Here is a 25,772-nt window from a genome sequence, read left to right on the forward strand (position 1 = left end):
TTTTTGTTTGTTTGTTTGTTTTACAGAATCCTACCAATAGTGGTAGAGCTGGGACTTCCTGGAAAGTCAGAATAGGTATTTAAGATGAATTAAACAACATCCACATTGGGTATCTATTCCTACCCTAAATTTCTAATTTCAGTTCTTATGACTCAAACTGATCATAGGCTGATTTTCCATTGTTAATAAGACAAAATCTTAAGTGCGATGAAGGACTAGGAGGTGAAACTCAATTTAGAGCAAAAATGGACTAGATGAACAGCATCGGAGCAGCAAAACGTCCTTAACATGAGGAAAGCATATATCCTTAAACTAAAAAATGTACCAATTATATATCCACCAAAAGCAGGTTTCATTAAAACAACTGTCCTGCTCTAAACCATTATCCTGCAAAGTAAATGCATATAATTTCATATAAAATTTTAAACCATATAAATGCAAATATTTGAAGTTATCAAAGTTTCTTTTAAATAATTAGTTTAAGAGTAACAATCTAACCTAGCCCATCTTTCAAGAACATTCACTGACAATGGAGGTTACATGAGAAGCTCAGCTCAGGAAGCAGTCCCCCTAAAGAACACTTGATTTGTGAATTGGACACACTGAAGTGACATAAAAATAATGTATATACCAAAAAAAAAAAAAAGAAAGAAAGAAAAGAGGACATCTATACTCTAGTAATGAGCATAGCCAAAACAAATTTGGCTCTTATATGTACAGTTTACAAAAACTTTAAATTTGTGATATGGAGAGTATACCAATGACTTCTTTTTTGGCTGAGAGGTGACTATGAAATTAATGGTTATATGATATCTTTATAACTTTACATTTACTTTTTTAGTAAACAATAGAAAGCAATAAAGTCAACCGTTTTGTGCTTTTTTTTGTTGTTCTCTCATACCTTTTATGCATAATACACTGGGAAACAGCCAAGAAAACCAAACAAGCATCAGCAGATGGCTAAAGAGAAGGATGTGTGAAAGAAGGCACATACAGCTATGCAAGAGCAAAACAAGAGGGTGGCAGGGTGTTTCACTGTTGTACAACGAATACAGTGCACTGTGAATCTTTCTGGTTGATTAGCTGTATGAGTTCAATGCCTAAGTTCCTTTAAGTAATCTAAATTTAGTAAGTGTAAGGAACTATATTACATAATTTAAAACAAAGGAAGTACCAAGTGTAGGCTTTTTGTGAACATCAGAACTGCTTATCGTTTGCACCATGCTCTCAGCCAGAATTAAGCTGCTCCTTCAGACCCTGCCCGACTTGCTCACAGTGGCTCTCAGGGAGCCGCTGGAACCAGGTTTAGCGTGCACAAAGGCCACTCCCCAGACTGCTAATGTGCCTCAGAAGAGTCTGATGGCTGCCATGCTGATGAGTACCAGAGAAGGATTTCTCAGTTAAGTCAGTGGCCCTGTAGCCAGTGTAACAATATAGATATACTTTTAGAAACAGAATCTCATATGTTTTGGGAAAGAAAGCAAAATGTTACCACTCTTCAAGAATTCAGCATTAATTCTGAATTAATTCTGAATCTCGTGCCTTGTAGACTCAGATTATAACACTTAGACACTTTAAATTGTACCAAAAAAAGTTTGCATTATTAGATAATGGGAATTTTACTTTTTCTTGATGAAAACTACACTATCTGGTACTGAGATATTTTAATATATTAAAAACATGGATTGTACACAATAAGACCCAGTCCCAGTCATGGAAAGAAAATTTGTATTCACTGAATCAGAGAGACTCAGAGTTGAGAGAGCTCCCTCACTATTCCTTCACTGTAGCTGTTCACGTATCCTCATAAATGTAAAGGACAGCCTGCAGTTGTTAATTAAGATTAGCTTTCCTGGGTATCCACTGTGTCTTTTAAAATTATGTTTTCCTTAGTACTTCTTGTAGGTAAAAGACATCCTTTTGAAAACTGCAGTTTGAATATGACATCCCAGGGAATGCTCATAATCAGAGCATTTTTATAATAGAGTGGTTACATGTAGTTACAGTGAGGACAAACAGTAGAATTCAATATCTGATGCCAGCAAGTTGGATTAAATAGTGTGAGGAGCATAGCATAGCTGATGGCCATTTTCCTGGGAATACAATGAGGGGGAGGCCTTACTGGCCATCACAATGGAGTATTGTACATTTTCTTTGCCTATGGAGGGCTTTGGGATCTGAAGGCAGGGCCTGCCACTGGCAGACAGTTATACACATGACTCCCTGGTGCAAAGGATACCAAAGAAACCAAGGGTTAACTGCTGTAGGTAAGTAATTGATTGTAGTCTGGTAGAACAAAAGCTGTTCTCTGATTTACAGGTGAGGAACGTGCATAGTAGAAGGTGGTGAGATAATGTGCAGTTTTAATATTCAGTATCTGGACAAGTCTGTCCTTCGGTGGCAGAGGTTGGTCACTTCTGTGAGTCTGCTTGCAGACCTAGGTGCTTATCTCTTTGGAGTTTCCTACCTGCCTGACGATACTTTGTAGTGAGCCAGAAGTATCATTTGGGCAGGGTCAAGGAGGGATAATCACCTACAATGTCATGGGCCTTCCGTGTGTCTCAGCCCACCTGTGCCTCCCCATTATTCCTCCAGACTTAGCCCCCTTCTGGAGGCTTCTCTCTTCACACCACATGGGTGAATTCTGGCGGACACAAGCATAATGTGATCACTTTTGCCCTAAATATGTAATAATTAGAAATGTCAAATAAGTATATTTTTTTTCACTTAATGGATATATTAGAGAAAGATTGTAGTTATTTTCCCTTGAGGATTTTAATTAAAAAATTTAAATTTCCATGGATTTATTAAAATATTAATAAAACTTAGAAGGCTGTAAAGCATAATTATACTAAAAGACTTATATGACAGTTATATTAAAAGAGTCAACATGGATTGAAAGTATGATCTAATTTAATAGGTACATTCCTATTACAGTGTTAGGTTTTCATGTTGATCCTCAGTAATTAAGTTATGCCATCATTTTATCATAACTTATTTTGCTTACGATGCTTAGGTTTTGGATATGCAATCTTTTAAGAATACACAAGTTCTGGATAGTGTACCTGACAGAGGAGGTAGTAGAAGACAAAACCCAAAAATAAAACAAAGATGCTGCTAGAACTGTGATCATCAAATGTTCCGTTCATCATTCATTATTTATTGAGTGGCTCCAATTTGTACCATGGAATGGTTTACTTAGTATTGTCTTTATCTTCTCTTTTATCCTGGAAATAGGAAGACACATGGAATACACCTTGGAAAAGTCTGATGTGTTTTCAGTCTAAATATGAATTAAATGCTGCCATTTAAAATTGGCAGGAAATATTTTCCAGGCACTCCTTGCTTTGAATAAATAACATAGACTTTTTACAAGCTTGATTACATACACACACACAAATTAAGCTGTTTTTACTATTTCAATAATATTTAAAAGTAGGGTTTCCTAGGATATCTAAACAATAGGAATTAAATTCTTAATGACAAGGACACCTAGTAAACAAAGGAGATGTACAGAGAAGGGTACACAAACATTTAATACGTATCTATTTGAAAGAATATTGCTACCAGAGACAAATAAAGCAGAATCAATTAGTAACAACAAACATTTGTCCCAATATTTCATTTTAAAAGAAAATCAAAACGTGATACCTTAAATCTTATTTGAAAATTAGATGTTAGTGATTAGATTTCAGTGTAGAAATTACATCTAGTTGGAGCCATTGGTAAGTAAGGTCTATAACTGCAATGTCTAATACAGAAGCTACTAGCCAAATCTGGCTATTGGGCACTTGAAATATGGCTAGTTCAGATTGAGATGTGCTGTCAGTGCAAAATACACACTGCATTTCAAAGACTGAGTCAGAAGAACAGATGCAAAATCTCATTAATAATTGCTTCTACTTATTCCATGTTACAATCACAGTATTATGGACATACTGTGTTAAATAAAATATATTATTAAAATTAAGTTTATCTGTTTCTTTTTCCTTTTTCTCACATGGCTACCACATTATTAAAATTGAATAGCTTTGGTCTAGAATGTGAAACATTCTTGTAGCTGTCATTTTATTGTTTGGCAAGATGTATTTCAATTCTACACATAAAGACATTTCAAACTTTCTTAAAGGGTTCAAGCATATCTTCCTTCTCCTCCAGACATCTAGTTAAAAATAAAAAAAAGATGAATAGTAATATGAAAGGAGAAAGAAGCCAAGATAGATTAAGTGAAAAACAATAGTATACATAATGATGTTTGTGGTTGTGCCAATGTTATTGTAATGCATATATAAAATACATATATGTGATTATATATGCATATATTTACATATATTTGCTTGTATATGCGCAGAATGTTTCTGAGAGGATACCCAAGTTTGGCTGGGCACAGTTGTGGCAGAGAAAACTACTTTCTATTTGTATACTCTTTTGTAATTATACCTTTTCAATTTTGAATAACCATTTTCTATTGAAAAATATACTTGAAAAATATAAAACATAAAATGGAATAAAAGAAAGTAATAAGTAAGGAAAGCCTATGTATTTATACATAGCCTTCTGGTGTGTATTACATGGGTTCATACATTTTTGCTCTGTAAAATGAATATTTTCAGGGAATTCCTTGACAGTCCAGTGGTTAAGACACTGTGCTTCCACTGCAGGGGGCATAGGTTCAATCCCTGGTCAGTGAACTAAGATCCCACATGCTGTGGGGCATGGCCAAAAAAAGTGAGTATTTTCTTATAACTGCCTTGATTTTCAGGCATAATATATTAAAACAACCAAATCAAGAACCTTTAAATGATACATATGCTGCCTAAATTAAACAGTAAGAGAAATGAATAACTCATTTGAAAATTTTCCTAATGCAACTGTTATATAGATCTTTATTACATCACCTACTTTAAACCACATCTGAAATGTACTATATTTCTGTACATGAAGAATTACATGTAGAGATGATAAACCACAATAAAGCTGTATATTTTGAGATACTGTAGAAAATTTGGATTAATTACCAATTATCCAACAAATTGAGGGCCTACTATGTGCTAGGTACAGTGGAAGATTCTGGGGGTTAAAAGAGACAAGGTTTCTGCCCAAAAGCTTACAGACTTATAAAGGAATTTGTTTTTAATACAAACTTTGTGTTAATCTGTAGTGAGGCATAGAGGGCTAAGCAGCTAATTTGACCCAGTGGAGGCAAGGGATCAGAAAACTTAAAAATTTTGTGCATTTATGCACACAATTTCAAAACTGGTATAAAAGATACATCTAGCTTAAACTCTTTGCAAGAAAAAGAAGGGAAAAAAAAAATCCTAAAATTCCAAAATATTTTTATATGAAACTAGTTATCTGGATGAAAATCAAAACATTCAGCTAAACTGGAGGATATTTGAGACTTATTTAAACAATGCAAATACAGAGCTATTTGAGAAAGATGAAATAATTTCTTATATTTTTCGGTTTTCCATTAGGTATCTGTCATTATGGGCTTCCCTAGTGGCTCAGTGGTAAAGAATCTGCCTGCCAATGCAGGAGACATGGGTTTGATCCCTGGGTCAGGAAGATTCCCTGGAGAAGGAAATGGGAACCCACCCCAGTATTCTTGCCTGGGAGAGTCCCATGGACAGAGGAGTCTGGCAGGCTATAGTTCATGGGGCTGCAAAAGAGTTGAACACAATTTAGCAACTAAACAACAACATCTGTCATCACATAGATGGACAGAATCTAAAGATGAGATATATTTCTCCAATGACATTCTTTGCACATTCCAACCCAAGACCATTCTATACTGAAAAATTTCTTGCAAAAATGGAATTGCTACTTGAAGAAATACTGAAAGAATTGAAATTCGATGATGTGCACATTTCCACTGTGCAATGAATCAGAGCTAACCCAGAAGAAGAGAGAAAATACTCTTGTAGCATACATGATTCCTTGGTGAAGGAGGCAAGTGAAAAAGCTGGCTTAAAACTCAACATTAAAAAACTATGATCATGGCATCTGGTCCCATCACTTCATGGCAAATAAGAAGGGGGAAAAGTGAGAGCAGTGACAGATTTTCTCTTCTTGGGCTCCAAAACCACTGTGGATGGTGACTGCAGCCATGAAATTAGAAGATGCTTGCTTCTTAGAAGGAAGGCTGTGAAAAACCTAGACAGTGTATTAAAAAGCAAAGACATCACTTCGCCAACAAATGTCCATATAGTCAAAGCTATGGTCTTTTCATTAGTCAAGTACGGATGTGACAGTTGGACCATAAAGAGGGCTGAGCACTGAAGAATCGATGCTTTTGAATTGTGGTTCTGGAGAAGACTCTTGAGAGTCCCTCGGACAGCAAGGACATCAAACTAGTCAATTGTAAGGGAAATCAATCCTGAATACTCACTGGAAGGAATAATGCTGAAGCTCCACTACTTTGGCCACCTGATGCAAACAGCTGACTCATTGGACAAGACACTAAAGCTGGGAAAGATTGAAGGCAAAAGGAGAAGAAGGAGGCAGAGGATGAGATGGTTGGATAGCATCACCAATTCAGTGGACATGAACTTGGGTGAATTCTGGGAGATGGTGAGGGACAGGGGGGCCTGGCATGCTGCAGTCCATGGGGCAGTCCATGGGGTCGCAAAGAGTTGGACACAACTTAGGGACTGAACAACAACAACAAGCATAGAAGATTCACTAAAATCTGGAAATCTGAACAAATTTTTGATTGCATATTACATTGGAGCAAGATACAAAAATGTATTTTTAAACATATGGTTGATAATTTTGTGAATTAGCATTTTTAAATTAATTTTTGTTTCAGCAGATTCCAAACTAAGGGCAACGCGCTCTAGCATGAGAAAATGCCCAAGCTTTCCTCTGGAGGGAAAACTGCAGAAGCTGTGTTAAAAGCAGATACAACCCTAAAAGGTTACAGGTTTCAACACAATGCTGTTCACTCCTGCTATTTCAAGAAATGAATCCTGTGAACAAAGAAACTATATGGGGAAGTGGAACAGACAAAAATGGAGAAGCCTCTATAGGGAATAAACACAACTTTAGGCAAAAAACCAGTGAGGCTGTTAGTTCAGGAAGTCAGTTCAATTAGCATTAGCCAAGCTCCTTCCACAGACAAACCATGAGAGGATGAAGGCGCAGTTAGAGTCGGTTGCATGCACACAGGACACTCTGGCTTAAGCATAGAGTTGAATCTCTCTGATTTCAGACACTTACAAACATTCATATTCCTCACAGTCTCCTTTCTGAGTCTCTGCCACCTCTCATCTCACATTTCATTAGACTCTGTAGTTGCTTCTTTATCTCAGGTATTGCTGTAAGCAGTTAGGGCAAGAGGGTTGAAGAGAAAGAGAACCAAGACAGCTTTCTTGACAGAAGAGAAACCATTTTTGCCCTAAGCCATTTTGTGATCTAAGCCAGGCCTGAACAAGTCTCGGTAATTAACATTTTAAGAGAACTAAAGAATGCAGAAACATTGCCTGTTATCAAGCAAGAGAAGTAAGGACACTCCCAGTTCTGTGTCAACAGGCAGAAACATTGCCTGTTATCAAGCAAGAGAAGTAAGGACACTCCCAAATCTGTGTAAAGATCAGCCTGGGGCACTCAACCACCAGATCAACTAGAACCTAAGGAATGATGATGTTGACCTTTTTCTGACCCTCCTGACTTCAACCAGCTATAGCTTGGACTCAATCAAACCCCTTCATGAATACACTTATACTTAAAATTTTCTCAATTTTACTGTTCGGGGAGACACTGCTTTGGGCAAGATCCCTAGTATTCTTACTTGCTGCAAGTAATAAATCTTTCCTTCCCCCAATCTTTGATTTGGTTGTAAAACAAGAGGGAAGGGGGCAGGGTACAACCTTTAAAAAAACATAGCCATCAGTTCAGTTCAGTTCAGTTCAGTCGCTCAGTCGTGTCCGACTCTTTGTGACCCCATGAATCGCAGCACGCCAGGCCTCCCTGTCCATCACCAACTCCCGGAGTTCACTCAGACCCACGTCCATCGAGTCAGTGATGCCATCCAGCCATCTCATCCTCTGTCGTCCCCTTCTCCTCCTGCCCCCAATCCCTCCCAGCATCAGAGTCTTTTCCAATGAGTCAACTCTTCGCATGAGGTGGCCAAAGTACTGGAGTTTCAGCTTTAGCATCATTCCTTCCAAAGATATCCCAGGGCTGATCTCCTTCAGAATGGACTGGGGACATGAAGAAAACCGGTTAGAACTAACAAGGTCCAAGGTGGCAAAAGATTCGACTTCCAGTGGAATTTAGTCACATTTTATGCTCATTGTAATACATTAGCCCTCTGATGGATATGGTAAGAGACTTATAGAAGATTCCTGATGGGAGAGACTGACTGTGGGAGGAAGTGGGTCTTGTTCTGATGGGCGGGGTCATGCTCAGTAAATCTTTAATCCAATTTTCTGCTGATGGGCAGGGCTGTGTTCCCTCTGTTGTTTGGCCTCAGGCCAAACTATGGAAGGGATAATGAAGGTAATGGCATCCTCCTTCAAAAGGATTTGTATATGCACTGTTGTAGTCAGTGCCCCTGACCCTACAGCAGGCCACTATTGACCCACGCCTCTGCTGGAGACTCCTGGACACTCACAGCCTTGTCTAAATCAATGAAACTATGAGCCACGCCGTGGAAGGCCACCCAAAATGGACAGGTCATGGTGGGGAGTTACGACAAAGTGTGGTCCACTGGAGAAGGAAACGGCAAACCACTTCAGTATTTTTGCTGTGAGAACCCCATGAACAGTATGAAAAGGCAGAAAGATATGACACTGAAAGATGAGCTCCCCAAGTCAGGAGGTGCCCAATATGCTACTGAAAAAGAGTGGAGAAATAACTCCAGAAAGAATGAAAGTACGGAGCCAAAGCAAAAACAACACCCAGGTGTGGATGTGACTGGTGATGGAAGTAAAGTCCAATGCTGTAAAGAACAATATTGTATAAGAACCTGGAATGTAAGGGCCATGAATCAAGGTAAGTTGGAAATGGTCAAACAGGAGATCGCAAGAGTGAACACTGACATGTTAGGAATCAGTGAATTAAAATTGACTGGAATGGGCGAATTTAATTCAGATGACCATTATATCTACTATCATGGGCGAGAATCCCTTAGAAGAAACAGAGTAGCCTTTGTAGTCAACAAACGAGTCTGAAATGCAGTACTTGGGTGCAAGCTCAAAAACAACAGAATGATTTCTGTTTGTTTCCAAGGCAAACCATTCAATAACACAGTAATCCAAGTCTATGCCCCAACCACTAATGCTGAAGAAGCTGAAGTTGAAGAGTTCTATGAAGACCTACAAGACCTTCTAGAACTAACACCCAAAAAAGATGTCCTTTTCATCACAGGGGACTGGAATGCAAAAGTAGGAAGTCAAGAGATAACCTGGAATAACAGGCAAGTTTGGCCTCGGAGTACAAAATGAAGTAAGGCTAATAGAGTTTTGCCAAGAGACCACACTGATCATAGCAAACACCCTCTTCCAACAGCACAAGAGAAGACTCTACACATGGATATCACAGATGGTCAATACTGAAATAAGATTGATTATATTCTTTGCAGCCAAAGATGGAGAAGCTCTATTCAGTCAGCAAAAACAAGACTGGGAGTTGACTGTGGCTCAGATCATGAACTCCTTACTGCAAAATTCAGACTTAAATTGAAGAAAGTAGGGAAAACCACTAGACCATTCAGGTGTGACCTAAATCAAATCCCTTACGATTGATTATACAGTGGAAGAGACAAATAGATTCAAGGGATTAGATCTGATAGACAGAGTGCCTGAAGAACTATGGATGGAGGTTTGTGTCATTGTACAGGAGGCCAGTGATCAAGATCATTCCCAAGAAAAAGAAATGCAAAAAGGCAAAATGGTTGTCCAAGGAAGCTTTACATAGCTGAGGAGAAAAGACGCAAAAGGCAAAGGAGAAAAGGAAAGATATATCCATTTGAAAGCAGAGTTCCAAAGAATAGCAAGGAGAGATAAGAAAGCCTTCCTCAGTGATCAATGTAATGAAATAGAGGAAAACACTAGAATGGGAAAGACTAGAGATCTCTTCAAGAAAATTAGAGATACCAAAATAACATTTCATGCAAAAATGGTACAATAAAGGACAGAAATCATATGGACCTAACAGATGCAGAAAATATTAAGAAGAGGTGGCAAGAATACTCAGAAGAACTATACAAAACGATCATCATGACCCAGATAACCATGATGGTGTGATCACTCACCTAGAACCAGACATCCTGGAAGGTGAAGTCAAGGAGGCCTTAGGAAGCATCACAATGAACAAAGCTAGTGGAGGTGATGGAATTCCGGCTGAGCTATTTCAAATCCTAAAAGATGATGCTATGAAAGTGCTGCACTCAATATGCCAGCAAATTTGGAAAACTCAGCCGTGGCCATAGGACTGCAAAAAGTCCATTTTCATTCCAATCCCAAAGAAAGACAATGCCAAAGAATGCTCAAACTACTGCACAATTGCACTCATTTCACATGTTAACAAAGTAATGCTCAAAATTCTACAAGCCAGGCTTCAACAGTACATGAACTGAGAACTTCCAGATGTACAAGCTGGATTTAGAAAAGGCAGAGGAACCATAGATCAAATTGCCAACATCTGCTGGTTCATTGAAAAAGCAAGAGAGTTCCAGAAAAACATCTACTTCTGCTTATTGACTATGCCAAAGCTTTTGACTGTGTGGATCACTACAAACTGTGGAAAATTCTTTGGGAGATGGGAATACCAGACCACCTTACCTGCCTCCTGAGAAATCTGTATGCAGGTCAAGAAGCAACAGTTAGAATGGACATGGAACAATGGACTGGTTCCAAATTGAGAGAGGAGTACATCAAGACTGCATTTTGTCACCCTGCTTATTTAACATATGAAGAGTACATCATGTGAAATGCTGGGCTGGATGAAGCACAAGCTAGAATCAAGATTGCAGGGAGGAATATCAATAACCTCAGATATGCAGATGACACCACCCTTATGGCAGAAAGAGAAGAGGAATTAAAAAACCTCTTGATGAAAGTAAAAGTAGAGAGTGAAAAAGCTGGCTTAAATCTCAACATTCAAAAAATGAAGATAATTTCATCTGGTCCCATCACTTCATGGCAAATAGATGGGAAACAATGGAAATAGTGACAGACTTAATTTTGTTGGGCTCTAGAATCACTGCTGTAGTGACTGTAGCCATGAAATTAAAAGTCGCTTGCTCCTTGGAAGTAAAGCTATGACCAACCTAGACAGCATAGACATGAAAAGCAGAGACATTACTTTGCTGACAAAATTCCATCTAGTCAAGGCTATGGTTTTTCCAGTAGTCATGTATGGATGTGAGAGTTGGACCACAAAGAAAGCTGAGCGTGGAAGAATTGATGCTTTTGAACTGTGGTGTTGGAGAAGACTCTTGAGATTGCAAGGATATCAAACCAGGCAATAGTAAAGGAAATCAGTCCTGAATATTCATTGGAAGGACTGATGCTGAAGCTGAAGCTCCAATACTTTGGCCACCTGATGTGAAGAACTAACTCACTGGAAAAGACCCTGATGCTGGTAAAGACTGAAGGCAGTAGGGGACAACAGAGGTATTAGATGGTTGGATGACATCACGGACTCAATGGACTTGACTCTGAGCAAGAGCTGGGAGCTGGTGATGGACAGCGAAGCATGGAGTCCTGCAGTCCATGGGGTCACAAAGAGTCAGATAGGACTGAGCAACTGAACTGAACTGAGTACACTAGCATATGCTAAATGACACACCCACCAGCACCATCACAGTTCTGAGGCTGATCATCAAAGGCAAAACAGTGGACAGTGACCCAACTCCTGGAAAAACCTGCCCCTTCCCCGAAATAGTTGGAATAATCCTTCCAGTCATTAGCCTATGAAATTACCCAGCCCATAAAAACACTAACCACTCCATACTCAGGGGCTGCTCTTGCCTTCTGAGATGGCCCACACTCTGTGGAGTGTATTTCTCGCTAAATAAATCCATTTCTTACCTATCTCTTTGCCTCTTGCTGAATTCTTTCTGTGATGGGACATCAAGAAACTGAGTTTCATTAAGTCCTGAGATTAAGTGTGATATCAGTTAAAAGACCATGGGTTCAAGTCCCAATCTGAGTTATATGGTTTCAGTTGTGTTTTGGCTTGACACCCATCAAGAGGAGAACCCAGTTTTTTGGGTAACATTCAGTCAGTCAGTTCAGTCACTTAGTCATGTCCAATTCTTTGCAACTCCATGGACTTCAGCATGCCAGGTTTTCCTGTCCATCACCAACTCCTGGAGCCTACTAAAACTCATGTCGATCACATCAGTGATGCCATCCAACCATCTTATCCTCTGTTGTCCCCTTCTCCTCCTGCCTTCAATCTTTCCTAGCATCGGTTAACATTACCCACATCTAATCCATTCTCCACCTCGCTGTCAGGTGGAGACTAAATACACTATTTAGACTTATAAAACTAAAAATCTTCTCCTCTTCTGAAAACCTATCTGTGCCCTTGGAATAATGTCTACTCTCACTAACCTGGCCCTCTACTTTCAAGTCCCTGTCTGCCTTCCTAGAGTCATTCCCATCACTCCCAAGTCCTGATCCAGTTTCTAGCCCCTAATTCATCAGCCTTTGTGCAAGCTGATCTCCTTTAAGGCTTTTCTCTTTACCCACACCTGCACCTCTGCCTTCTGCCTATTAAGGTCTACAGTTACCTTTCATGACCAGTACTTGCATTTCTTCAGGCAGGATTTCCTCATCACCCCAATCTTTCTATTTACCAGGAACATTTACTAATATCATTATTTATTTGCCTGTCTACCTCCCCTTAAAGGGGAGAACAGAGGTGATGTTTTACTTGAATATCACTGGGTTGGGAAGATCCCCTGGAGAAGGAAATAGCAACCCAGTATTCTTGCCTGGAGAATCCCATGGAGTGAGGAGCCCAACAGGATACCGTCCATGGGGTTGCAAAGAGTCAGACGTGACTAAGCAACTAACACTTTCACATTATACATAAGTAAGTAAATGAAAATCACTCAGTCAGGTCCAACTCTTTGCAATACCATGGATTATACCAAAAGCAAAAAAAAGTGCCTGACACATAGTAGGTGCACAATATACTTTGCTAAATTTTGACAAACAAGTGAATGAGAAAATGAGTTAATGAAAGAAATGTGATTTGGCTACATATTTAAGAATATAGGCTTTGCAATACAACAAACACATACATATTTACTATTTGAATGTAGGGAAATGTAAAGGCAATTTTTACTAATGAACATGTTTAGTAGCATGTTTGGTACTGAAGGAGTGAGTACATACTAAGGTTAATATATTTCTATGAGCTTTAAAAATTGTAAGATCTAAAATACCATAGAAAAATTTCAGGTTTCAAAACCATTCTTTCACATTAGTTCAGTAATGGTTTCAGAGAGCGAGGAGGAAGGAAAAGAGTGAAGTAGGGAGGAACAGAGGAACTGAAATGACACCAGGAAGCAGAACATTCAAGAGAAAAAGCTTCTACAGGGAAAACACAAGTTCATGAAGAGCAAACTGCTCAGGCTATTACTTCAAGAAGAAAGCTTGCTTTTTCAAGTTTCAGATTTCTTATTTATCCTGTTGCGATACTATGATTTATAAGAAACGTATATTTGGTCTTCCTCCAGGATTCCTGGCTCTTAGCTTAAGTGCTAAGAATGACAACAGTGTCTCTTGTTGTGTTAATGAGATGACTTTAAGACCCCGCCTAAGGGTGGAGGCTGGTTGCCAGGGGAACCAACCACAGAATTAGAGAGTTGGAACTTTCTGTTTCAACCCCTGAAGGTTGAATCAATCAAAGGGCCATGAGTTTGATGCTTCTGAAATGAAGCTGCCATAGAAATCTTAACAGGTTCATAGAACTTCTGGGTTGGTGAACACATGGAGATTACGGGAGGAGTGTCAGGCTGGAAGAGTAGGCAAACTGTGGCACTTTTCCCTGTTTCTTGCCCTACAAATTTCTTCTGTCTGGCTGTTCCTGAGTTACTTTTTTTTTGTTTTTTTTTTAATAATAAACCAGTGATTGAGGAAGTAGCAAATTAACTGAAACTGAACAGGAGTCGTGGGAACCTTTGGTTTATAGTCAGTCATTACTTATTTGACTTTAGACTTTTGACTTTAGACTTTAGACTTCAGAACTAAGCAAACAACCTGGACTTTGGACTGGCATCTGGAGTCTAAAGAGGGGTCATGGGAACCCCAATCTATAGTGGTGGGTCGGAGACACAGGTAATAAATAGCCCAGGCTTTTGATTGGCTTAAGAAGTGGGGATGATGGTATGGGGCAATCTTGTCAGATTGAGTCCTCAGTGTGTGGAATTGGATGCCATCTCCAGGTAGATAGTGTCAGAATTGAGTTGAATCCTATGGCAACCAGCTGATATCAAAGAACTGCTTGGTGTGCTGAAGCATTCCCTTCTCCCCCTGCTCACATTGCAATTGGGTCCAGGAACCTAATTCACTTGTACAAATGATGCAGTTAGGTCTTTACCACAGAAATAACATCTCTGGCCTATGATCTGAATAGATTCCCTTCATATACTCTGGTAGATTGATTTTAATTATTGATTAAATTGTAAGTTTCTATTAATTATATAGACCTAGGTAGTGAAGGCATTGGCACCCCACTCCAGTACTCTTGCCTGGAAAATCCCATGGATGGAGGAGCCTGGTAGGCTGTAGTCCATGGGGTCGCTAAGAGTCGGACACAACTGAGCGACTTCCCTTTCACTTTTCATTTTCATGGATTGGAGAAAGAAATGGCAACCCACTCCAGTGTTCTTGCCTGGAGAATCCCAGGGACGGGGGAGCCTGGTGGGCTGCCGTCAATGGGGTCGCACAGAGTCGGACACGACTGAAGCGACTTAGCAGCAGCAGCAGCAGCAGTGAAGGCATTGAGATGAAATGTTGGCTACAAAATAACCACTAATATTATGCAGATATACTATCTGCTGTCTGATTGCAAACTTGTTGATATCAGAAGGGAACCCTTTGATTCAAGTTCTTCAAAGCTACATGAGGGGAGGATGTTGAAGTTTTTATGCTGGATAAGGATAAGTCAGGAGAAAGAAAGTCAGTAAGTCATGGCCAGAAACTCTAGATTCTAGAGCTGAGGTAGCAGAGGCTGAGCCATAGCCAGAATTTTCCTCCACAAAGTTTTACTAATATTAGAAATCAATCAGAACAATGTACTAATAAATTAGCACAAAACAGTCTACTAATTTTGAAAATTAATGCCCTATTCTAGAACTGATTTCCCAGAAATTGAGAAATTGTGCCTTGAAGAAGATGGGGTTTTCTGCTAACCATATCATAGAAATGAAATATATTTGTAAATATTCTATATATGATAAATAATATTCTATGTTTTATTTTAAAATTTACATTAGATTTATATGTCTTGCAATTCCTCAACCAAAAGAATCCAAAACAAATTAGACTAATATCATTTACATTGATTTAATTTCTTCAATGATTCTCAATAGAAACAATCTGTTTATAGACTTACTAGAATAATTAAAATCACCTAAAAAATAAACTAAAAAATACATTGTAGAAAACATTAAAAATACATTTTAGAAAACAATGCCTATCAAAAAATTCTGATAAATTAACAGGAAATCGTTCTTTTAAAATGATGAATATAGATTGTTACCAGCAAGTAAATCTATAATAATCAATAACTTATATTAAACTCAAGAATAAAAAATACTCATAAAACCTATTACTTTCCATAGGTTTAAGATATTCTTGCATAGAACATAGGATTGGATATAAATGGCACACTTCCCCTCCCTCAGCTTAATGAAACATTTTATATAGTGAAAACATTGTAAATAATGTTTAATATGCCTTATCCAATATAGTTTAGTCTAGCAAAAATATATATTGTCAATAATGCAAATATTTTTAGAAGGTAGAGTTTGGTGTACATGGCTAATCAGTTTCTATTTATTTAAACAGAACCTTTTAGAAAATGTTGCTGGGTTGATCTAAGAATTTATTAAGGACTAATCTGGTTGGTTCCATGATACATCTTATAAGATTGAAAAATCTTCAGGCTATAATAACAGATTTACTTCCTTCATACTTTTATTACTTTAACTTCAAATAAATGGTTAAAATATAAGTTTTATCAATGTGCTAAGTTGTAATTAAAATGCTTTTCTGGCCTAGTGATGATTCTGAATTCCACATTATTTATATCTCATCTTGTATATAGCAATCATTTCTAAGGTCTATGGCATTTTCTCATTATTCAAAACTAAAGAATTTCAGGCCACGTAATAGTATTCTCATTCATGTATTCTGACTAGCAGTAGCAGAAAGATTCAGAATGTGTGAAAATGGGGGAAATGTAAGACTTTCAGTACATTGATATACCCTTTTGGACATCACATCAGAACATCAAAATAGAGCAAAAAACATAAAGATGTTCATTTTTAACCCAGTGATCTCACTCTTGAGAAAAGAATGGAATAGATGAGAAGTTGAATGCATGATATTTCTAACAGCATCTTATAACAAATAATGGAAAACCATCTCAGTGGTTAACAAGAGAGGAAGTGGTGATTAATGAAATGATAATATCTGAAGCAAAATTTATGATACAACCTTTAAAAATAAAAATAAGACTAGATAGTAACAGAACAATTTATGATATCTGTTAGTGGTTTCTGCAATGTAATGACTGATATAAAATAGATATTAATGTAAATAAGGATCAAGTAGTCATATACAAAATGAAAATAGCTGTTATTACTATTTATTATTAATTTTAGTATTATTGATATGTCACTTTAAAAATTAAAATACAATAGATTTACTTATTAATCACAGAATTTCTTTTCTAAGTTCTAGGAGATAATGCTACTAGGTCCAGTTGGAACATAATAAGATCTTTGGATTTTATTTAACTTAGGTGTTCTGATGAATCAGGACCACTTTGGGACTCACAGATACTTCAAGGTAGCTTCCAAAGGGGTCTAAAACAAGAGCAAAAGAGTCACGAAAGGAGGAACCTCCAGGAAAGTCTGGCTTTTTATTTTAGGTGAACATTTTGGCTGTTAGTCTCCTCCAACTCCTTATCACACTACCTATGTCCTCAAAGATTCTTAGAATGTTTAAGTTGTGCTATAAATTTTCACACCATATATTTTAATCCCAATCAGCAGGCTGATTCATGAATCAGATAAGGGAAGTACAGTATTAGAGGTCCAAAGGCTGAGGTTTCCAAAAAGGAATTAAGGTAAAATTGAAGTAATTAAAAAATTTTTTTTTTTTTTTTTTTGTGGCAAAGGTGACAAACTCAAAGGTTACATTAGGGGCCAGATGACAACAGAAACAAGTGCAGCAGGCTGGGTATATGTAATTGGCAGTGAGGGGACCTGTGGTAAACTGCAGTTTGCCCTGTGTAAAAGCAGCAGCCACTACATAGCTCCAGCAGGTTGCTGACATACATGAATGCAGACTTAAGGCTGCCAGGATCATTCAAGGGAGGCCAGAAAGACAGCTGTCCCGGTGAAATCTCTTGAATTTCTAACTGTTGACAACTAACTAGAATTAGTTTTTAATTTTTCATTTCTTAGATAGGCTAATAACAGCTGCCTTTGGGCTTATTTTGTTTCACAGAATTCAAGTGCACCACCTTTGGCCTATAGTTAATATGCAGGGATTTCCCAAAAGAATGTTTATCTGCCAGAAGTCATATTTTCAAATGAGGCCCTTCAGAGAAAAAACAAAAAATATTAGAAAAATGCAAAACAGTGAAGCTAAAGTAAGTTGTGAGCATGCTGATAAGCACAAATCAATAAGGGCTTACAAACTATAAGAACATTGTCTTAATATAATGTTAATATATTAATGTTAATAATATAATGTTAATAATATTAAGACCTAAATGTTCCTGAGGAGCAAAACCTCAGAGGATTTTACTTTTATATTTTCTATAATTGAGAAGACATTCTGAGTCACTGCAAAAGGAGATCAGCCCAAAGAGCTTTTTATAAAGATGGCTCCCTTGACTGAAATTATGTTAAAAATGATCAGAAGAAAATGACAAAATTTGACCAAGACAGAATTGCTAGGAGCTACCAAACTGCAAATAGGACTGTGTGTCTTGCCTTGTGCCTGCTGCTAGTTTCCCTTCACCTATCCCATTCCTTCCAACTCTCATTTTTCATCCTTGGCTGCTAAAAAGGGAAGTCCCTGGAGACGCCTAAGAAATGACTGTCTGGCTGAGTAAAGAAGGAAACCGGAAGCAAAGTATAAAGGTGTTTTACTTTAACAGTAGGAATTTATCATCATCAAAGTTAGACTCTGTGGATGGGTGGGTGTGAGTAGCTGGAAGGAAGGGGAGAGTTGGTCTATTCAACTCATCATTTGCATCACATGCACCCAAGGAAAAAATGTTTACCTGGTGGAGCCACGGTTAACCTTTTTTCCTTGCTGAGCCGGTGCCCTTGGATGAATTCACTCATGGAAGGGGGGCCCTTCAGAAGAAATGACTCTGTGGAGGTGGGATCAGGGGGAACTCTTAATAAATTCTGTAGGTAGGAAGCCCCTGAAGTCCTGGGACGGCTCTGATCACAAAGGGAAGGTGAAAATTGTCTTGCAGGAGATCCAAGAAAATACATATAGGAAACAAAAAAGTTTTACTTTAATTACCTTTCAAAGCCTCACCAGTGACAACATTATTTATATTGGCATTTAATTTTTTTAACAAGTAAATCAAGATTTTCACTAAATGTTTAGTTTCCATACCAGGATACAACCCTATTTGGAAATTGTACTGGATACTGGAAAAGAGATGTATTATAGTTAGTCAGTTTGAACCACAAACAGAAAATATTTATATTGTTTGATTCTTAATTGAAAGCTCCTAAAATAAAATTTCACTATTAACTGAAAAATACAGGGTAAGTAATTCAACATCCAGGACTCTAGAGAAAGGTCATAAAATCAAGCCATTAATAACCTTATGAGTGATTTTTTTAAACAATATTTACATACTAAAAGAAAAAGCACAAAAAACCTGCTTTTAAGAAAAACACTATACACATTCCATTCTACTTGACTGAAATAGAGACATCTCCTTTCAGTCGGTGATCAGTTTTCGGCATATGAACAAAAGTTCCCCTAAGAGAACACATTCATATTCTTGCCTCATTAGAGAGAAGCTGGTAAATAGCACCATTACCGTTCAAATTATCACCCATGTAAAACATAGCTTCATTCTTAATATCCACTTTTCATCTACCAATTTTTAGGTTGGAGGTAAGGGAGAGGCATATTTACGCATACAAGGAACAGCAAAAATGTTAACAGACACTTGAAAAGTATATTATGGTTAACCAAGAGATGGGGTGTGGGGGACAGAAACAAATAAACACAATGATCAAAAGGTTTTAATTTGGAAAAACCAACAATGGCAAGGCCCATTTATACACCCACTCCCACTGTTTCTCTTCCTTCCCTTCCTCCATCCTCCACAATAAGAGAACATTAATTTTTGCAGTTAACTAAAATCTGGCCACTGCACCATACTATGAAGATCGCTGCATGCATACCTTTTCCTCTGAGTGCCACTGCTGACCCGAATGTTGGGTGTCTGTGGGCCCTGACTATGCAGGAGGTAAGTGTCTATGGTGGGCACGGTGACTGATGCCTCCCCACTTACTTTAGGGCTGCCGATCTTGCTCTTTCCAAGTTTGCCTTTGCTGCGACGGGACTGCTCATGGTCAAACTCTAAGTCCTCCAGCCGCTGGGTCAGGGCGAGTTTTTGCTGGATAGCCATTTGTAACAAAGTGTTTAGAGTCTTCTTTTCATCCTCTGCAGCTGCTAACTGTCTCTGCATCTCATCCAACTGTGTGACATATTCATCACATCTAGAACCACAACAGAAAAGTGGTCAGGGGAAAATCTTTGTGCAATTAAATTTGGGGTTCAGTTGAAAGTAATGAATGTTACTAGGATTTGGAAGTAATGGATGTAATTTCATTATAATGGAAGTAATGGGATACAAATAATCTATTAGAGTAGAAAGTTGAAAACAGAGCAGGTTCAATAACTGACAGTTCATCTATACAATGAAGTACATATGGGGGCATTCTTTTTGTTTTGTTTTGGCCTTGCTGTGAAGCATGCAGGATCTTAGGTCCCTGACCAGGGAACCAGGGATTGAACCTGTACCACCTGCAGTGGAAGCACAGAATGTTAACCACTGGGCTGGCCAGGGAAGTCCTGCTGCTGCTGCTGCTGCTAAGTTGTGTCAGTCGTGTCCGACTCTGTGTGACCCCATAGATGGCAGCCCACCAGGGACACTCTTAATAGGCAGTATCTTAAACTCCAGAGACAGAATTATTGTAAGGGCTGCTCCATGATGCAAAAAAACCAACAGTGAAGTATCAGGTAATGTACATAGCATCATAGGTGTGTTATAACAACTTTATAGTCTATGCCTTTAGCATACAAAAGAATAACAATATTTGTAAAGAAAACATGTAGTTTATTTATATTTTTGAGTTCAGATTATAGTTGCTACTGACTTCAACATGGCACATTTGCTTGAACTAGAAACCTGAGTATTTTCAATGATTTCCCAACCAAATGATAAAGCAATAAGTGTCAGAGAAGACCAAGATTTGCAGAGGGTTTGATACAGATATAGTTGACTTTGTTCAGGTTTGATACTGCTGCACCAGGAGGATAAGCTCAGTGGTCTTTTTTCCACCAAAGTGACACCTGAGTGAGCACATGTTCATTTGGAATGAAGAATTATTCACACAATTATTCAGAGCTTTTTCTGAGTTTTTTTACCCACTAAAAACACTCTTCACAAATCAGAAGATAGTTAATGACTTTCCGGAGTTACCAAATGTATAAACTTTGAAATTAACACAAGACTTATGGCATTAAAAAAAAATAGACTTTGTAGTGAAAGAATTTGAGCTCCAGGTGGGTCTCATTATTTTTTAACACTGAATGTCAAGAAGCACAGTAGGAATATTATAAGAAAAATCAGGGCTTAGTAAAATAACATGTGGCTTTTGGGACCCTGGATTTATTTTACTTGGTTAGATAACAATATTTTAAAAAATACAATGGAGTAGGAAGTTAATAACCTGAAAAAACAAGTTTCTGTGAGAATACATTATTTTGGGGTAATAATTCTTATATAAGGAGATCGAGACATTAAATGTCCCTTTAAAATTTTTTTGATTTCCTTTTCAAAGAGGGAGGCATTATGCATGAAACCCATTCTCCGTCCCTACCTCCCCATAGAGGCCAGAGGTATGCAAACTCTTCTGTGCTCAGACCAAGAAGTCAGTTCCCTTCAGTTCTCCTATACCCTGTGGTCTCTTAGGCACTTAGTCACCTCATTGTCATTTCCAAGAGTCGATCAAAAAGTATGAGCTTGAGCCTTTTCTCTCCTGACACAAAAAGGAAGCTGGACAGATTCCAGGGCCCAGGATTTATTTTTACATTTATATTAGCTATATGCAAGTAATTTATTGAATATGAAAATAAAGCATAACCATAGTTATGCTTTGTGAATTTTACACCATTTGCATTATATAAAATATAGAATTATTTTTGTTTTGGCACTGAATTGTGACAGCAAAAAGGGAATTGCATCACTGTACTGAACATCTCAAGATTTTGAAACCATCGAATCAATACTTTTTTTTTTTTGAATCAATACTTTTTGAACAATCATTTCAAGTCTAAAAATAAAATACAGAGGTGCGTCATAACAAAACTGGTTGGGGGAGGTAGTAACTAACATTTGCCTAAATAATTAGTTGGGTAGTGTGAAAAATTTGGTGATATATAACATCTTAGAAATCATAATTTAATTTACAGTATATTAAGTCTAGGCTTCCCTGGTGGCTCAGTGGTAAAGAATCTGCCTGCTAATACAGAGACATGGATTCAGTCCCTCAGATGGGAAGATTCCCTGGAGAAGGAAATGGCAACCCACTCCAGTATTCTTGCCTGGAAAATCCCACAGACAGAGGAGTCTGACAGGCTACAGTCCATGGGGTTGCAAAAGAGTTAGACACAACTTAGCAACTAAACAAGAACAACATATTAAGTCTAAGTGATTAGCTGATATGATAAATATTAATCTTCATTATGAAGATATCTTTTCATACAAATACTTGCTAATGATAAACACTTTATGTACACAAAAATAAATGTCAATGGTGATAATGTAATATTTAGCTATTTCAGGAAGTGGGTTTTTCCCCCTTATTGGAGGTTTTGTTTTCCTTGGTCTAATTCTTTTGGGTACAGAAGGCTCTAGAAAAAATATCTATTGTATTAACTTAAAAACATTTGTATAGGGAATTCCCTGGAGGGCCAGTGGTTAAGACTCTGTGCTCCCACTAATGGGGGCCCCGGTTCGACCCTGGGCTGGGGAACTAAGGTCTTGCAAGCTGCATGGCATGGCCAAAAAATAATAAAATAAAATAAAAACACTTTCATGTAAAAGAATTGCTTGATCCAGGGTGTCCAGTAGAGGGCTCTGGAAAACAACACAAAAGGTTTTATTTTAGATTTATTAGAGTGGAATCTCATGTATTTTCTTTGCACTTTGCCCTTTTAGATGACACACTAAATAACACTCATGATGCAGGAAGATGAACATGTACATTTTAAAGTCTTATCCCCATGAAGGAAAGTGAAGTTGGTCAGTTGTGTCCGACTCTTTATGACCCCACAGACTGTAGCATACAAGGCTCCTCTGTCCATGGGGTTTTCCAGGCAAGGGTACTGGAGCAGGTTGCCATTTCCTTCTCCAGAGGATCTCCCTGACCCAGGGATTGAACCCGGGTCTTCCACATCGCAGGCAGACACTACCATTTGAGCCACCAGGGAAGCCATGTACCACACCTTATCCCCATGTACCACACCTAACCTTGCAAGAGAAAACTGTTACCTTGTTGCGAACATTGCTCTCAGGGATGAGAAAGTTGCTGCATCTTCTTTCAAAGCCTTCAGTTCATTTCTAAGTTTTGTCATAGTTTCAGTCACCATCGCCTTTTCATTTTCATATTTGTTCTTGAGATTAGCTAATGCCACCTCAGCTGTCTAAAGCAGAAAAATGACAGGGCTTACAATTTTCTATCAGGAAAATCTATCATACACATTTCTTCATGCTGGGTCTATTTCTTTCATAAATAAAAAGTAAAATTGTCTAGGTTGAATTTCATATAAACATATATGTATACTTTGGACATAGGGCAATTTTTTATGTCAAAACATAAATATCAATCTATAATATGGATAAATTGCCCTAGAAGCCAGCTGTGAACCAGAGTCATTATCAGTGACTAAGGGAAAGATATATAATAGTGTAGTAAATATTTAATGCAGATTATTGAGAATATGGGATTTTCAGATATGAAGGAATCAAAATGAAACTTTATATAAGAAGGATTTTATCAAGAAGTTAGGGAAGAAGCACAACTTCCAAAGGAAATACAATAGAACTCAAATATACTTGTGTCATCTCTGCGCAGTGGATCTGAAACATAATAGAATAAAAGGCACAAGTCATTGCGATTTATAACATGAGTATGACAAACTATAAATCTGTATTATATATTTAAGGAAAAGAATTAACAAAGAATCAATTCTTTCCTACGTCTTAGTATATAATTTCTTTAATAAATTACAGTCAAATTCTTTTTCACAATCTTCATAAAAGCAGATATATATATATATATATATGCATGTGCATGCTCAGTTTCTCCGTCATGTCCAGCTCTTTGTGATCTCATGGGCTGTAGCCCTCCAGGCTCCTCTGTCTATGGAATTCTCTAGGCAAGAGTGGGTTGCCATTTCCTACTCCAGCTATATATATATATATATATATGTAAAATTGGATGTGCTACCCAAGCAAGCACCACAATATTGAATGAATTAAAATATTTGTTTGAATTTGGGCATGTTTAAAGTTCTTGGAATTAAGAGGGTTTCTAAGTGAGAACTAGCCTGACACAGAGTACGAAATAAAAACCAAACAAAAAATGCTGGCTAAATCAATGTATAAAATCAATGTACATTTAGGGACTGCCTGTTTGAAGTATAGCTTCCATGGTATTCATACTGAAGCCAAACTAGAAACAAACCATTTTTACAAACTACTAACTACAGCTTTTCAGAGTGTGTAAAATATTCAATGCTAATGAAAAAAGCCCATTACTAATGAAAAAACCCACTAGTAACAGGATTTCCCAGAAAGACTACCATGGTTCCTTAGCATTTCTTTTCGTGCTTCAAGTGGAGAGCTTCAGCTTCAACTTTCTTATACAAAGTGCCAATCCATCTATAGAGATAAATAGATTCTTTTTTAAATTAAAACAATGTTGGGATAGCAATGTAGTTGGTTAATGTTTTTATTCTAAAGTCACAACTTAATTGTTTTAAAAATTTTTATTGTTAACATAACAATAATTTTGATTGAATTTAACTTTAGATTAAAAGAAGTTACTCATAAAATACTTCAATATGTTCTGCAGTGTTGTAACTCAGTGGAATCTTTAGAAATATTATAGATTCAGAAAGTTACCCATAATGCAGAAATCAACCTGGGGAAAATGGGAGCTGTTTAAATTTTTTAAAAATTTAGACACAAAATCATTAAGAACAGAGAGTGAAGTTGTGAAAATGTAAATGTAACGAGTTTGTAAGCATGTGGAACCACATGGTCAGTTATCTAAGAGGAGAAGAGAAGAAAGTGATAGTAGAGCAAGATCTGAAATAGAAGTACAAAGTCATTTATTATTTGTGAAAAATGCCCCCAAAGGACTCAGCATCATTTGCAGATTTTTGTCCACAAGACTGCATAAAGCTTTTTCGGAATTAAGGAGGTCTAAGACCCATTAGCAGACTTGCTGACATCTGCATTTACCACATTCTCCTGAAATTTATTTTTTAAATAAAAAAATCTTGTTTCTAGCCACAGAGATCTAGATTCATTAGTTACTTTCTTTGCAATGTTCCCATAAATTGGATTACAGTATATCTAATATCAAATTGTAATTATCTGTTCTACTCTGACATCCCCATAAGTCTGTGAATCCTTTTCTGGAAGTCAGGGACCATGTACTGGCCTTCTTTGAATCTTTGGCATTCATCATAGCCTAGTAGTATAAAGAGGGTCCTTTCTAAACATTTACTTATTTCATCAGAAGACACTATGCTTATTAAAAACCTTAAGATATATGAAAAGAGTTATAAAGAATGCAGAACACTTATTTTAATAAAAACAGGATTCTCTTTTTTTCCTCTATGACAGAATTCTTAGCTTAGCCTTAATGATAAACATTCCACAATGTCTAAATATACTGGATGTCCTCTGTAGATACCTGAGCCATTCATGGCACACAGCATCACAGCAATAGCCCTAACATCATTAAAATGTAAACTAAAGGCATGGCTAGAAATGTGTTTACATTTAATTTACTGAGGCCATATGGGATGTGACACTAATGTAATGCAAATAGTACCACAAACCACTGTGAAAATTAAAATTCACCCAGAAATGCTTTGTACTGCTCTTAATTCCTACAGCACTGTTTACACCACTCTAAAGTGCTTGATGATTGGTCCTATCTTGTAAACAGTTACAGGCATATATTGAAATTCTACTAGATTACTAGTCACTTATTTTTGCATCCCTACTTACTA

At 37.5% G+C, this 25,772-nt stretch overlaps 1 protein-coding gene across 4 annotated transcripts in view; it reads right to left on the bottom strand.

The window, feature by feature from the left end:
* Positions 1-25,772, bottom strand: part of BICD1 (BICD cargo adaptor 1) — a 253,746-nt gene that overhangs the window by 18,517 nt on the left and 209,457 nt on the right. For 2 of the 4 annotated variants that reach the window (XM_086401423.1, XM_086401422.1), the window contains exons 6-7: positions 23,017-23,168; positions 19,750-19,957 (exon numbers count right to left, since the gene is read on the bottom strand). In XM_086401423.1, the coding sequence (XP_086257549.1) occupies positions 19,750-19,957; positions 23,017-23,168 (360 nt within the window). Of the gene's footprint in view, positions 1-18,486; positions 18,681-19,639; positions 19,958-23,016; positions 23,169-25,772 lie in introns of all 4 variants that reach the window. The other 2 variants (XR_015164115.1, XM_086401424.1) reach the window with 2 other exon arrangements.

This window comes from Bos grunniens, chromosome 5 (assembly GCF_055505025.1).
Source record: "Bos grunniens cultivar Pamir isolate PY7600 chromosome 5, Bosgru_T2T1.0, whole genome shotgun sequence".
Lineage (NCBI taxonomy): Eukaryota > Metazoa > Chordata > Mammalia > Artiodactyla > Bovidae > Bos > Bos grunniens.